The sequence below is a fragment of the Excalfactoria chinensis genome, chromosome 9 (assembly GCF_039878825.1).
Source record: "Excalfactoria chinensis isolate bCotChi1 chromosome 9, bCotChi1.hap2, whole genome shotgun sequence".
Classification (NCBI taxonomy): Eukaryota; Metazoa; Chordata; class Aves; order Galliformes; family Phasianidae; genus Excalfactoria; species Excalfactoria chinensis.
This window is the reverse complement of record NC_092833.1, coordinates 4,338,426-4,354,513: the sequence shown is the minus strand read 5'-3', so window position 1 is coordinate 4,354,513 and position 16,088 is coordinate 4,338,426. Positions and strand designations below refer to the sequence as shown.

Sequence of the window (16,088 nt, the reverse complement as noted above, 5' to 3'; positions counted from 1 at the left end):
TTAATTGCATGTGAGTCTCTACCTTCTACCATAGTGTTTGAAATTTTGACACTTGGTCCATAAGTGATGCTGCAAGGCATAGGCTTATCTCTGAAAAACCAATTCGCAATTGCTGGGCAGTGAAGTAAGATGGACGTGGCATTTGAAAAATATTTTGGTCCTCCTTCTCCCTGGGATTAGAGCCTTCCTTGTGATTCCAGCAGTGAAAGAGTTTTAGGGTGCGCGTGAAGACCACACAAAGCTTAGTTTAAGTGGGAGTCAGGCCCAGAGTGTGTATATCAGGGACTATTTGAATTACATATTCAGTGCTGCTCACGACTTATGCAGAATTGTAGAGCATGTTAGAAATAAAATACTGCTTACAAAAGGGGACTTATGTTTTCCATTCCTCTGAAAAAGAAATAAGGAGGAAAACATATCTGTGCCTGTTCAAAGGCTGCCCAAGGACAGCTTTCATTTCTGTGACCCACTTATATGAATGGCTTCTGCGGGAACTCTTCAGACAGCCATACTTTAAAAAGAAAAAGAAAAGAAAAGCCCGATCAGTGCACCTAATCTTCAGCCTGACAACAGATCCAGGCTTGAAGCCGTTGATAAATATCTTGCATCTCCAGCTGCCCTTGCAAAAATTACACAGAGAAAGAGATGAGCAGTATTGGAAATGAGAAATTAATTCTATCCATGTAAATATCACACAGCACAGTTAAAGATCCTTTTGTTTTTAAGAACTAGGTCACTGAGTTTTAGTTTCAGCCAGCACAGGCTGACCTATTGCTCTCGTGTCATCTTTCTCCAGCCATGTTTTTTAGGGCACAGTGTAAATACTCTGGCTGTTCTGTTGGTATTGACAGGCCTCCCAGAGTCCTCCTGGAAGCAGTACTGCTACTGGATTTCATGCCCACGGCAGAGACAGAGCCGTGGCACGTGCACGAGGAAGGTGACACTTAGCAGAGGCTTATCAGATAGGAATCCCATCACCCCTGATAGCTCACTGTGGAACAGGTGGGCAGCACTGTAGGGCCTCAGCCTGCCCTGCACCACAAATCCTCACCAGATCTAAGCCTTCTGCCTTACTCAGAACAGAGTCTGTTGGTAAATGAAACCTGTTAGGTGGTTGTATCCTATCCAAGAAGCAAATCAGTACGTGCCTTGTGGGAAGATAACAAAGCTTTTTCTTACATTTTTTTTCACACTGCTTCAGTGCAGTGTTTGACAGTATTTGGGGAATGTGTAGTGGGCAGGATCTGGGAGCTTGTGGTATATCTGTTTGCAACTCCCAGAACTTCCAGAAAGGAAAGAGAGACAGCACAAAGCTCGAGTGAGCTCCAGGCAGTAGTACTGGATGTCCATAGAGAGGTCCTACATAACAGAAAAGGCCTTTTGTAGGAGCTGGAGAAATGTGGAGTGACAGAAGGGTTAGTTGTAGTAAAATGTGGCAAAATGTGAGTCCTTTGGGGCTTCTGGTAGTCAGTGACTAAACTAGCAGCAAATATGCTCGGTGGTGTTGTTTCCTAAGGAAGAAGAAATCAGAAGCTAATGAAGTTTGTTGTAGTTGATTGTGATTTGAAGAAGTTAAGATATTCACCATCCACTGTAGGAATTCCCTGGATACTATGTCATATTAGGTCTACCAGAATGAAAAATAGATTAAAAAAATCAGTTTTATCTTGATACAAGCCCTGAATTCTTGTTGTTCCCGTCATATGAATATTGAGTCATTGATATTTTATATGTCACATGGAATGGTTGAGATATCAGAGAAGCAGATGATTTGCATAAGCATCCCAGAGGCATTTTTGGCTGTCTAGCATGCAGAAGATTTAGCCTGTTGCCTTTACCCAGAGTCTGCTGTAATGCTGCATGCCAGAGATGATAATTCATTTTGAGAAACATGATCAGAAGAGCCCTTATGGAGGTGTGACAGATGCAGCTGTAGCCATCACATGAAGTACTTTCCCATAACCTGAAAAATGTATCTCCTGATTTTCTTTCTGGATGACTTTTTTAGGCATTGTTTAATTGAAGCTGTTGCACACAATGAAATGCCTAAAAGAGCAAGGGGATAAAAAGGTTAAAGTGCCCACAGTCATAGTTTCAGGACTTAATTGGACACTAGCAACTCAACTAGGAGCATTCCTCCAAAGAATGCTGGAGTTCTTGTAGGCCTCAAACAATGGAGATGCGTGGGTTGATGCCATCTGCAGCCTAGGGCTTGTGGAACAAAAAGATGTTTGAAGGAGAGGGAAATTCTCAGAGATATGGTAGAATGGGAATGATCTGAAAGTAATCAATCATTACGGTGACATAAATCACAACACACAACAGCCCACAGCCAGAAGATGTCAAATACCGCCTGCGGCGCGTCAGTCTCTCTGGCATCATCACTTTTGTGTGCCGTGCCACTGCTTTTTTGTGGGCCATCAATTTTGTTGGGTGATGAAACGCGAGAATGCTGCTAGTCCTCCTTCCTCGCTAATGCAAGCTTTATGATTGCGCACCCTAACGTGCACTTAAGGCGCATTCATCCTTTGACCCGAACTAACAATCAATTGTGAACTGGGTGCCAAATCCACCAGATGTTGCTTGATCTCATAATTACGTTAGTGCCATTGCTCCAGCGCAACAGCATCAAAACAATACCAGCCAATCTGGGGCACAAAGAGACTCTGCAACTCTCATGTGGTCATCTGGTTCACGCCTGACATTTTTGCCTAAAGCTCTCAGATGTTAAACTTAATTTTCCTTCCTTGATTATAAGCAAAATGATCTGTGCACAATATTAAAAAAACATTTATCAGCTGGAAAACAGTAAAAGGCATGGCATAAACTCATATAAATGTTAATGAAAGGCAGACAAAATTAAGCAATATTATTGTGTTCTTCAAGCTCTTCCACTCTTTAACTTAAAAGAAGATCTGGTAGGGGAAATTGGAACAGTTTGAGGATAAGCGCAGAAAGCACTGTTTTGTAATTTACTCTCCTTCTTTTTGTGGTTCAGAACACTGTCTCAAGTTCTGCTAAATGGAGCAAGCATAGTTCTCCTTTAACTCATTCCAATATTGATAAACAGGTCAATAAAAATCACAGATCCCTTAATTCTGATAGAATGGCTCTATCTTCCTGCTGTTGCCTACAGAAAGAAGCTTGACCTACCAGCTGCAAAGATCCAACCAAGAAACTCTACTGAGTGCTGAAGCATGGACTGTGGCAGTTGTGTGATAGGATTTATTCCTCCAGCTTGAGCGGTGCTCTGCTGAAGGTCTGTGGGGCATTCCGAATGCAAGGCTCCAAATCCCAGCGCAAACATATCTGAATGCAAATGGCTCAAACTGTTACTCTTTGTCTTGTGAAACTGAGCTAAGTGAAGCTGAAATATAACAAGGATGTTTTCATCCCATTTTTTCCCAGCTCTCCCACACCCTGGATTGCCGCTGGGCCTGATGCCCCTCTCATTCATTGGCCTCCCTTTTTCCGGAGCTCAGCCCTGAGCACTGGGGCCAGATGTGGGTGCAGAATGGCACGTGGGACCAGAAACTCAGGGGCCAGGGCTGCTGTGCTGCCCTCAGGAAATTTTGCTTTTTTTAAAGCAGCAGTGATGGTGAAATGGCAGCGTTTTCCTTCTCTCTTGATTGTGAACTATAATGTCTCAAACATGACACAAGGAAAACTGAAGCACGGGACAGTAACTGCCAGCTAAAAGGAATTTCTAAACAATACAACTTGGCTTCAGCTTCTAGTATTCTCCATTTTACACTATTTTCAATTCAAATAGAATATAAAGTCACACATAAGAGAAATGTTACTTCCTGCGCTATACTACAGTTTTCAACCATAATGGCCCGCGTAGACCGGTAGGTAAATATTATACCCTAAAGTTTCAGATGATTGCCATCTTTATGCTTCATATCTGATCTTTAATAAATGTTGTTTTACACAGCGCAATCATATTACAGGATGTAGAACTCAGAATAATCGTGAACCTTTTAGCAGAGCTCGGTTAGTTCAGGGTGCACGCACGTCTCAGCTCTGATCTAACGGCACAAATCTGAAGCAATTTCCTTGAAATCAGTTCAATTACATCAGCACAAACCCTATAAAAGTGGGATGAGAGTCAGGCCTTTATTTCTTTTCCAGTCAGTTCTAGAGATATCGCATTTTCCATTTAGTCAAATGAAAAGAACTGTAAAGGGATAGAAGGAAATGATAGAACTAGATTTTATTATTTAACATATGGGAAACTGGGTTATTTTTATTTTTTTACCATAAGCGTATGATGGAAAAAGAGCTGAAGTAAAATGGAAAAAATTCATCTCAGGTGTTGTGTCATGAAATCCAAGGAAGTGACATCAAAGATTAAGTCTGGTCCATTTATTTTTAAGCTGCGGTCTTTAAGTATCAGATTTTATGTCTGGATTTTAATGTGAATTTTAAAATATCTTTTTTCTTTTGGTAAACATAAAACTGAATAAGGATCCAAAAAACCTTAATCTGCCACCTTGGTACCACCGTAAGACCCCCATAACAGGCACTGAAATTCTTTTTTCTTAGAGAAATGGCAGAGGGCTCAGGGTATGCAGAACTCTGGCGCATGATTGCCCAGGGACGAGCCAGGGAAGTGCAGAGGAATGTGGGGATCGTGGTACGGAGAAGACATGGATCTATCACACTGAGTTCTGCTCTGAGTGCGACACCAAAAACCCTTCTGTGGGAAGAAGTTGACTGGAACTGCTGGAGTTTCTTTTCATGGGTTATTTAAGCAGTACAAGATGTTGTTAATTCTGAGTTTCTTGCATGTTATTCAGGAAAGTATGTCTGATTATGTAAATTAAAAGTTGCTGCTTAGAAATATTTTGCTTGAGAGATTGCAAAGGCGACACAGTAAATGAATTAAGATCAGAGAGTCTTGCTCAAGTGAGAAGATGCATAAGTAACCACATGTGTTGTTGAAAAATACATATTGTTTACAACGTACTCTTACAAGATCCTTAAATATTTCACTTTGAGGTTTGCTTGATATAAAATATTGCATTTGTTCAAGTTTGTCACATGGGCTGGGCTCTAAACTGACTCACTGCTACATCCAGAATAAAACCACTATGCCATCCCACTGCAATTTTGGATTTAATTTGGTTACTTTCCATCTCTTTAAGAGAAACAAGAGAGTTTTCAAACCAAAAGGCACTGACTGCTTACCTAATTAAAAATGTATCCATCTGCTGGTTTGGTGGCTGACTTGTTATTCAAAGCATGCGGATCTAAGTAGGTTGATTTATTTATGAAGACCTTATGACACTGAGAGATATGCACTCAAAAACATGTAAAAATAAATGTGTCTGCAGATGGGTAGATACACATGGATCTTTATGGGGTTCTAAATAACGTAGTGTTTTGGAAAATAGGCTTTTCGGGGAAGGTCCTTTTGTGAGGGCTGCTCAGAAAGCAGCGCCTCCTATTGTACAGTGTTGGCCTGCAACGTCAGAGGCGAACATTGGTGGGATGGCAGCAGAGGTTGAACCTTCCCACCAGTATCCCATTACATTCTGCTGCCATGTGACAGTAGCAGAGGGGCAGCCTGATAAATGGTGTCTGACACGGAAGTGCATATGGAACAAAGGTGCATCACTGAATTCCTCCATGCGGAAAAATGGCACTCAGTGACATTCATGGACACTTGCTGAATGCTGTTGGAGACCCAACAGTGGATGTGAGCACAGTGTTTTGTAGCTGAGAATTTGCTCTATCAAATAGTGTTTTCCTGCTCTTTATATCTGTTGTCATTTCCATGCAAATAAATAGGAGATATTACTTTTGGAGCAACCTACATACAATCTATGTGCTTCTATGTATTTAACATTTAAAGCTCAAACAACAAAGCAGCCAGCTAACATGTGGTGTGGTAGTTCAAGTCTGAATGACCTATAGTGCCTTTTGAGGTGCAGTGATTGGTTCTGAAAACTTTGTGTGTGCGATTGACTCTTCAGGAGATGCTACATTTTCATCAGTGCTTTATTTAGAGAATGTTTTAAAGTGAATTTTAATCAAAGGAGAAAATCATTATTGCTCACAAATATCATGTATTGGAATCAGGGTAAATGCTTTCTTCTTATATTTAATTTCATTGATATATTGGTAGATCTTCACCAAAGTAAGTTTCTTAGTAATTACGCTAAGGCTAAGGGAAAATCAGGTTCTAATGGATTCATTCTTGATGTCATAAATATTGTTGCAGTCCTCAGGTAAAGTTTATTCACCATTTTATGGGCTCTGGGAAGTTCCCAGTGTAATGAAGCCATCATGGGATTTCCATGCGGGGTGTGGAGCTGTTAGTGTTAAGTCTCACATCATTACTGCTGCAATTCCACTGGCATGAGCTGGCTTCTTAAACTAGTATAATGGACTAATGCCCATGTTTTGTATACGATGCTGTAAGCAAAGCCGAAGTTGTAGGTGGTCTGCATTGGCCACCTGAGAGGTATAAGGAAAGTGGAGAATTACGTGGCTGGGAACAGTGCTGGAGGAGCTTTATGGCCTCTGTTTCTGTTTACAGCAGTTTCTAATGGGTCCTTCTCAGCTTTTCTTCCCTCCATGGGCCTGGCCACGTTTCTTCAGGTTTTGTGTATGTTTGCTTGTGCGTTCACATTCATACGTGACAAAAGAGACAGAAATGATCCCTTTATAGACCACCTGACTGCAGTGATAGCCTAGCAGATTGAAACCATCTTGCATCTAACAATGAAGTTGCTTTCAGCAGAAAGGTATTTTGTACCGTATCAAGCTCTGACAATTGTGCTCAGCTCCACAGAAATGCATTTCTCTAAGCCAAGGTCAGTTTAAACTGGTTCCCCAGTATATACATTTTTAAATTCCCTGGGAATCTCTTTTTATTTTCATGTCAAGACAAGCATGTGGGCTTCTTAGCGCCAACAAAGTACAGAAATACAGTTTGTATGTAGATTTAGCCAAGGAAGGATATTAGACTGAGTTGGGTTTTGGTAGGAAGCCATTTTTTGGGGTAAAACTCTGGAGATGTTTGAATAATCCTTATACTAACAGATGTCACCACCGGGAATCTGTTTTACTTTTACAGCTCTTTATTTGAGTGTCTTGCTGGCATTTTTGGTTACTTTGGAACCGTGGGTGAAACTCAAACAAATCTGTGCTGTGCTTGTGCTTTGATCTGTCCTAAAGATACGTTTTGATGAAAGTTCCCGATAGAAATCAAGGAAAGGAAACCTGTACATTTTACTTTGTGTGCTCCCTTCGTGCAGAACCATTCTTCTCTGCTTCCATAAGGAACGGATAAAAAAATTGTACCGGTAATCCTCCGCTTTTGTTTCCAATGCACTGCAAATGGCTGCTTTCCTGATCCTGTGTGAGCCCTTGAAATAGGGGACAAGGGATCGCAACGGGTCAGGGCAGATGGTTAGTCACACTCCTCCTTAGAATCGAGCCCATTGTCTGGGCGCTAAGCAAGTTTTCCACTGCTCATTTCAGCTGCCATTGGGAACCGTGGGCAGCGTGGTGATGCGGGTAAGGATTCGTAATGGTGATGGGCAGGGGGCCGCCGAGGGAAGGTGGCGGCTCTGGGGCAGGAGCAGCACTGTGCGGTTCTTCACAAGCATAACAGTTGTCCTGTTTTCCTCAGGATACCACAAGAGAAAATAGTTGGGGAAAAAAATGTTGTTGGAAACGCTGGCTGTGTAGGTATTTGGAAAGTCTGACAGCAGAGCGTCTCAGTGAGTGAGTGAGTCATCTCTAATGGACACGGAGCTCTGAGGTAGAACTCAGGACTCAGAGGCGCTCCTGCTGCCGTGTGCGGGAGGATGGTGTGGGTTAGGGCTGCTTCTGTCAGCGGGATGAGCTGTGTGCTGCTGGGGAGCGGGGAACAGGCTCTGCCAAACTGTGCTTCCGGCCAAGGGAAAGCTGTCTGATGGTGCCAGCGGTGTACTGAAATAACAGGAACTAATTTCTATCTCCTAAATTAGAAGAATTCTTAAAATTAGGTTTGTGCCTGAGTAGCACGGGGTGCAGGCGCGGACCCATGCGGGTCTTTTGTTCTGCTGTCCCTGTGGTGCTCACATCCCTGAGAGTGGGCTTGGCAGCCGGCTGTGTGAGGGGCTGCATGAGGATATCCGTGTTTGTGACAAGAGCCAGCAGATGGGTATAAATGAAAAGCAAGGCAATGCAGTGGCAGCACTGCCAGCACAGCAAACTTCATCTTGTTCTCCGAACACTCATCAGATCAGTGGCAGCACAGAGGAAAACAATAACCGTCACCTTTTTGACATAAAATCAATCAAATGGCATTTTTGTTGTTGTTTTATTTCTCCCATTGTTCTTCTTGTGGGTTTTCATTTCTATGTCTTTTTTGGTTGGCGTGAAATGAATCTAGAATTTGCAATATTTTCCAATAAAATCAATGCAGACACTGAGCTAGAACACATGCAAATGCATGTACTCACTTTCCCCAGCTAGAGGTTCCCTTAAAACGTGACAAATCATTTCTTAGATAATAAACAGCCATTCTTTGCTGCCTGCAGCTTCTCTGTAGAGAGGACAGAGACGTTCAGGGAATGCATCAGACAGAGATAAGCCCAGCATTATTATTTCCAGCTTGGCCGGTAGACAGCAGGTATAAAAGGTCCTTTCGTGCCTCACAGATGTTCCTGAATGAAGCTGTCCCTCTTTGCGGGAGCAGCGTGGCAGACAGTGTCTACCTGCGGTTCTCTCTGAGCTGATATTTATTCAGCGCCTCTGCTTTAAGGCAGGCATGGCAGGCACTCATCTCCAGCCAACTTGTAAAGTTTCACTGTGACAGCGACCGAGAGTCTCTCAGGAAACCTGTGCAGAGCTGAGCACCGCCCTGTGAGCTGAGCAGTCCCAGTCTCCATCCCTGCCCAGCCCCAGGAGCACAGCAGCCACTCCTGCATTCACGGAAAAAATACACAAACACTTTCCACTTTTTGGGAGTACAAAACCCAGGGTCTTACATTTCATTCTATAGAAAGCCAACCCATCTGTATCCTGCTACTAAAAAATGGCACGCAGTAATAAAGAAGGAGGGGCTGGTTTTGTTCCTTAGCGTAAGCACAGAAACAGTTTCCTTCTATATGGTTGCTAGAATTTTGTTCATTAGTCTGGGTGGAGTATTGCAGAGAGCATGGCTCACTCCGAGCTCATTGGGATTTACTCTCTTGCAAGTGCCAGAAGTGTTCAGGGCTCCGTAGGGAACCTGTCCCTGGTACAGCTTGATTGGTACCATCATTGCATAAATAATCTCTGCAAAGATCACTGTCTCCAAACACACAGAAGAGCCGTGAGTCAGAGCTCCGGCACGCTGCTCCTTAGGTTATTTTATCAGACTTTGCTCCATAATTATCTGCGCATCCAAAGGCATTCCTGCAGAACATTTAGCAGGACAATAAAAATAATCCTGTGTATTTTATTTATTTATTCATTTTTAGTAATACCTGCAGAGATTAATGGTAGAGAAGCTGAAATTCCTGCAGGAAAACAAATCCAAAACATTTATATTGATTTAAGATTGATTCTATTCCACATGAAGGGCCCGGTTCCACCTCTTCAGCTTTCCTAGCCAAATTCCTATGAAAATTCATTTGACTTCACCTTAGACCAGACCAAAATCTAGCTGAGAAATCCCAAACTGCGACCTTATTCTTGAAAGAGGAAAGCTACGTCCGTCAGACTCAATCGTTTCCCCGCTGCGGAGATGGGTGTGTGCTCCTAAAGAAATCTGGATGTAGTTTGCAGTCCCCCTCGCTTACACTTCAGCCTCACCCTTCGCGTTCAACCGAGGCTCCTCCGAAGCTGCCACAACCAGCTTTCTTTCCCTCTCACTTCTGGCACGGGCTGCCGCTCTCGCCGCGGTTCCTCCTGGACGGAGCAGCCCTCCCAGCCCCCCGGCTGCACCCCGCTGCCCACCGCCAGCCGTGCCGCCCCGCAGCCCATCCCGCCCTGCTCGGCGGCTGGAGGCCGATCGCCAGTCAGAAGCGCAGCTGCTGCGGACCGGCAGCACAACGCCAGCGGTGCTCGAAAGCCTTTTTGTAATCATTAAGGGATCCGTTCACCTCCGCGGCTCTCAATAACCTTTCGGTGCAGTGTAGGCACGCACATTCCGCTCTGAGTTGCCAGGCATCTGTGCTCGCACTGCAAACAACCTACGGGGCTGCGCAGCTCTGCACAAGGCGTTCTCGGTCACACTCCGACTTGGGACAGCTGCGGTTTGCCGCCTGGCTGCGGGACAGCACAGCGAGCCCAGCCCTGCGTGCACTCGGCTGTGCTGCATCGGGCCTGTTGTTGGGTGCCAGGCTGAAGCACTGAGCTTGGCACTGGCTGCATTTCTTTCTTTTGTTCTTTACTGTATCTGAGCTGCCTTTCACGTTTTACAGTTTGCCGGTGCCCTTCAGTGCTTGCTGTTGGTAGGCAACACGAAGTGTATCACAAACACTCCTGTCTGGTCAGTGCTTTTGGTGACAGGATTTCTGTTTGGGGGACCTGCTAGCAGCATTGTGTAAATGGTAGGGATTGCACTGGACAGAGCAGGAACAGCCGCTGCTTCACTTGGCACCGACATCCCACAGCGTCTCACTGACGCTCACCCAGCCCTCCTTTTTGGCACTGGCTGGGAAGGGAAGAGTCCTGCATGGCTGTCCCTGTGCTGCCAAGGCCTGGCTGGTGCCCAGTCAGAAGCAGCTCACCGTCAGGCTTCTGCCATTAACATAAAGGCTGCAGTAAATAGGGAACTGTTGTGATGATGGTCACGGTTAAGAGAAGGAAGTGTCAATACGATGCAGTGCCTAAAGCTCGCTTGTTTTGCAGAGTGGATTTGCAAATGAGCTACAGATCTGATCCCTTTCTTATTGAGGTCAGCAGCAAAGCTCCCCGTGATCCCAACCGGAACAGAACCGCTGTGCTGCTGTGGTGCTCTCCTCACTGGAATCCTGCAGCTTTCTGTGCTATGGCTCTGGCAAGGGTTGGTGAGCCCGGATGGTGTGCAGTGCGATGCCAGTGTCAGCCGTGCCACCGTGCTGGGTACTGGGCCTGCAGAGCTGTGCTGCAGGCACACAGCTGCCTTGGGCTTCAGTGCCCTCCGTGCAGGGGCTGGCTGGGTGCAAGCTGTGTGGGAGAGCAGTAAATGGCTCACATTTTTGTGGGAAAAAGCTTTTCAGAGGAGCCGGGTGCATTTTCCCCTTCAGGCTGTAGGATTGCATACTAAAGGAGGATCTGCGCTTCCTCCCCCCGCTGCTTCTTTTTCCTCCTGCTTTTTCCCCACCTCAGCGTGGTGCTGGGCCCCAGGAGGCCCACGAGCACACAGCGCTTCCTACCGAGGCTGTCACTTGACTGACAGCAAAAAGCTTCCGGGAGATGGACGAGTGTGAGTAGGTGGGCAGGGGGAGAAAGGGGAGAAAGGCGCAGTGTGCAGCAGCCCCGCATCCCGCTGGGGCAGGAAGGCGCCGAGCTGTGTGTGCTGCATTCATGGCTGGGCAGGGTGCAGAGCAGCTCCTTGTGCAGAGGAGTTCCCTGCTAGGAACGCTGCTTGCTGTAGGACCCTGATCTGAGCACACCGCACCTGCCAGCAGGATGCTGTGTGTGTACCACAGTGTTCACCAGTGCCTCGGAATGAACTGAAAACGAATGGTGAATGAAGGGGAATGAATGAAGTGTTTATTTCATCTGAAAAGATCACCGAATTAAAATGGCATCAGTACACTTGGAATCTTTTAGGGGTTTCAAAGTATGTTGTTTCTTATGACAACTGACATTTCTGTCATTGCAATAGAAATGACCCAGGCTTTTGCCACTCCAGCAGCCCCGCACCATTTGCCCTGACGTGAAGGTAGGAGGCTCACATCACTGGAACCGAGCGCTGCCTGCTTTAGGGTGTAATAATGGAACAATTCCTTCTTTTCCTTCTCATTAGGCCAAGAATTCGCATCGATAATTAAAGTCAGGAAGCGCAGAGTTTAACAATGATACGGCCCTGCTGCTTCCAGCCCCAACAGGCGCTCCGACCGTTCGCCGTGTGCGGGCCCAGAGGTTGGCGTCGCTCCCCTCTGCTGGCGGTTCGACTCGGAGCTGCCCCCTAACAGGAGCTCAGGGGGCGGGGGGCCCGGAGGAGCCCCGTTGGTAGCGGCGGGTTTGAGAGCTGCGCTACGGGCGGGCGGAGAGCGCGCTGCTGGGGCTCCCCTACATGAAAGCAGTGAGAGGTACTTTTTAGAGGCAGAAAAGTCATGGTCGCAACGTTATCGCACAGGGTGCAGGCGGTGTCCGGCTCCAGGCGCGCGGCGCTCCGGCACGGGGCAGCGGGGCAGCAGGGCCGCCCGGCGCGGCCGCCAGGTGGCGCTGTTGCCCAGCGGTGGGGCGGCGCGGGGCGCTGCGGGCCGCTCTCTGCCCGGTGCCCGCGGTTCCGGGGCGCCGCGTGGTACCGGGAGAGGGCGGCGGCTCGGCGGGCTGTCTGCCGTTTCGATACTCGTTGATTCATCCGCTCCGCGCGCTTTTCCTTCCCCTTCGCTTTCCCCGCTCGGAAGCTCCTCGGGCCGCTCCGCCGCCGTCCCCGCCGCCCGCTTCGGCCGCCGCGCGCAGGGGCGGGGCGGGGCGGGGCCTTCGGCGCGGGGCGGGCGGCGATTGGCGGCGGGCGGCGGTTGGCCCCGCCCCGTTGGCAATGCCTACACCCGCGCGCCCATGCGGGCGTTATTCCACTGGGATGGCGCGGCCGGGCGGCATGGCCGGGGTCCCCGTCGGCGCGCTCCTTCCGCTCCTCGTCGGCGTCTGCGGGGCCGTCACCGGCTCCCGCGTGTACCCCGCGAACGAAGGTGAGGAGCGGCCGCCCCGCGCTCCCCGCGCCGCGGGAAAGTTCGCTGCCGGCGCCGGTCCGTCCGCCCCGCTGCTCCTCGGGCCGCGCGTTGCCGGGCGGTGCCGCGGGTCGGTCGGGGCCGCACAGGTGCGCGGGGCGGAGCGCGGTGCCGCGGCCCCCGCACCTCTGGCCGGGGCAGGAGCCGCCGTCTCCCGCGGCTCTCCCGGCGCGGCGCACGGTGGGTGCCCGGGGAGCAGCCTCGGCTCGGGACGGGACAGGGCAGGGCGGGCTGCGGCGGGAGCAGAACCGCTCCTGCCTGCTGGGGGCCCGGCAGCGAGCGCGCGAGGCGCCGCTTGCTCGCGGTTCGGAGCTCCGCTTGCTTACGCTCCCCCGCTGCCCCGCGCAGCTCCGCGCTTCTTAAGGCGGGCGCCTCGCTCCGAGCCCCGCGTGCAGCTGCCCGGGTCCCCGCGCACGGGAGCGCTCGGCTCGCGGTGTCCCCGAGCGCGGCCGGAGCGTAACGCGCTGTGTTTTGCCTCCGCAGTGACCCTGCTGGACTCCCGCTCGGTGCAGGGGGAGCTGGGCTGGATCGCGAGCCCGCTGGAAGGAGGGGTAAGTCCGCCGCTATCGGATCGCGAGGGCAAAGGGGGCGATTAGTGCGTTTCAGAGAGCCCTAATGGCGCGATTACCGCTGATTGCGGCGGGGAGGTCGGGTTTCGGCCCGGGCTCGCGGAGTGAATTACTCTTTGTTGGGGAAACTCTATACTCCCTTCGGATGGCTCCGTCATGGAAGAAGTAGAAACCAAAAGGGCAGAAAAGAGGTTTCGGAATTAAGGGATCGGTTCAGGCACGGGTTTAGGTGCCCGTTTAAAGGCGAAATACCGACGAGAAACGCGATCCGGTGGCTGAACCGGCTGTATTTACTGCGACCGGGGGCTGCTGGCTCCGTCGGGCCGTGCTCCGGGCGCTGCCGCTCACGGGTACGACGTGGGTCGGTGCCGCCGTCGGGTTCGTGCTGCGCGCGGTGCTCGTGAGCTCCCGTTGGGTACCTGCAGCGCGCAGCCTGCACCGCCCGGTTGTGTTCGTGCGCTTCTCTTAAAGAGATGAATGTAAGAGAGAGTCGCTCCGATTCCCTGCGGTGCGCTGATAGCAGAAGGCTCACCCGGAGGTGGCCGGAGCTCAGCGGACGCTGCGGAGGGGCTGCATGCAGTAGGGCAGGGTGTCCGCGGCGCGACCCGCTGCTGCCAGCCCGTGGGATGCAGGGCAGTGCTGCTGGGGCTGGCGGGGTCACCTCGGTGTGCGGTTAGAAGGGTCTCTCTTCGTTAAAGAGAACAACTGAAAGATGTAGGCAATGCACGCTACTCGTTAGTAACAATAGTTATTAGCCCCACTCAAATCCTTTTAGCATTAGGTGACTAAAACAGCTTAGTTACTTCTCTTTGAGCACCCTAAGCCAAACTGGGTGAAGAATCAAAGATCTGAACCCGTACATAACAAAGTGCCGGGTTCTTTGAGAAACCGATGTGTTTAGTTGTGCGTGTGTTCCTGCTTGTAATTAGAAGAGAGCTAAGGAAACAGCAGCGGGTGGAAGGAATCCGAGGTTGCGCTGGTTGGCGATGCATTATGCATAAGCTCTGAATAGCCATAACATGGGAGAAAGGGGGATTGTTTGGCTCCTCCATTGTTGTTCTGCCTGAACTTGACTACAGCCCTGGCTGGGGCTGAGCCTGGGCACACTGAGCTCCGGAGCACGGCACTGAGTGGCAGCCCTGCAGGCTGCGCTGCGGTGCCTGCTGGTTGCAGCTCTCAGCCTGCGCTGCTGCCAGCAGCAGCTCTGTCCTGGGCAGGGCTGTAGGGCTGCACCCTGGGATAGGCAGCTCTGTGGGCAGGGTCTGTCGTGCAGCTCCACAAGGGGAACCTGCTCTGTGGATGAAAGGAGGACCCAGTGTATAAGTTTTACTAAGTCAGTGGTGAATTGATGACCAGGGAGAGCTTTGTTACAAATAATTGTTGAGTTTTCCCTTTCCCCTCCTGTCTTCCTGGAAAGCTCGGTGCAAGCTGGAGAAGGCAACGTGTGCTCTCCTTGTGGACGTGACTGGTTTCACTAAGCCTACATACGCGTGTTCTATTTTTAAGCCAGTAGTGAAAAATTTAAGAGTACATGGTCTGCTCTGAGAGACTGTGCTTGGAAAGCGTTTATTTTAGCTTCATGTGCTGTAGATTTATTTCAGGCAGCAGCAGCGTGAGCTCTTTCCTTTATGTTCCTGGGAAGACCCCGTCCTCCAGCACCAGTTTATCTGGGTGCACCTTCGCATCTATTCCAGCTCTGTACCTCAGCCGGTTCCTGAGCTGTGAGGGCTGCATGAGTAGGAAGGGTTGGAGATAAATGCCATCATTTAGCAATGACTGGCTGTAATCAAACACATAGTAGTCCTGGAGGAATTAATGAATTGCAGTATAGACATAATTAATGATTTTTCTGTTGCGTTTCGCAGATGAAAAGCAGGTTTTGTGCCCAGAATGTTTTACTTTGCATCATTAAGCCCTGAGACGAGTTGAATTATGAAAGTTAACTTTTTGTTTCCAAGCTTGGAATTGCGCCTTTGACCACGTACTTGGAGTTACAAGCCATTTACAGTGGCTCGAAGTCTTGGGGCTCTGGTCGCTTTCAGCTCTGGCAGGGAAATGTGCTTGAGTTTGGTTTGTGTGTCCATGAAGTGAGGAATGTTTGCCTGTGTGCTGGCAGGCAGGGCTGTGCTGAGGTCCTGAGCAAGGCTCACTGAGTGCAGCTGCTGCCCGGCCTGTGGCCTCAGCCGGCTCCGTGTCAAGCCGCGTAGCAGCATCCTCCTTTGTATGAGAGGGGTAAAGGAAATCCCATCAGCAAGTATTGCTTCCCTCTGCTGCTTCCCTTCTCTTCTACCACACACATATTGGTAGCCTCGATGGGACATAAGCAGAATGGAAACTGATGGATCATAAAGACAACGTCGTAACAGTAAACTAGCTCTGTGGCAGCTGTAAATTAAATAACTGTCTTCTTACTAACATTGTGTTACACTTTACATTGATAGATGACTTCTTAAGATTTATTTTTTCCTTTTTCTGTGAGCAGTCATGGCATGCTGCGTATTGACTCCCCTCCCCCCTCCCTCCCCATCCCCTGCTTCCATTTTAATTTGCAGTTATAGCTGGGCAGCAAATAAAATATTATTCTCTGTGCTCCTGGTGACTCACGGTGCTGACTGCTGTCTTTCTATAAACGGATTCAACTAAGCTG

General features: G+C 49.0%; 1 protein-coding gene and 1 long non-coding RNA gene across 3 annotated transcripts in view; both read left to right on the top strand.

Annotated features, from left to right (window-relative positions):
- LOC140255931 (uncharacterized) overlaps positions 1 to 4,830 on the top strand; it is a 134,354-nt gene extending 129,524 nt beyond the window's left edge. Inside the window, exon 4 of the long non-coding RNA XR_011904615.1 lies at positions 4,549 to 4,830. This is a non-coding gene — a long non-coding RNA (uncharacterized lncRNA). The remainder of the gene's footprint in view (positions 1 to 4,548) is intronic.
- A 7,846-nt stretch (positions 4,831 to 12,676) lies between these two features.
- Positions 12,677 to 16,088, top strand: part of EPHA4 (EPH receptor A4) — a 92,934-nt gene continuing 89,522 nt past the window's right edge. For both annotated transcript variants that reach the window (XM_072343940.1, XM_072343941.1), the window contains exons 1-2: positions 12,677 to 12,833; positions 13,356 to 13,423. In XM_072343940.1, coding sequence (XP_072200041.1) covers positions 12,683 to 12,833; positions 13,356 to 13,423 — 219 coding nt within the window. In that variant the 5' untranslated portion in view covers positions 12,677 to 12,682. The remainder of the gene's footprint in view (positions 12,834 to 13,355; positions 13,424 to 16,088) is intronic.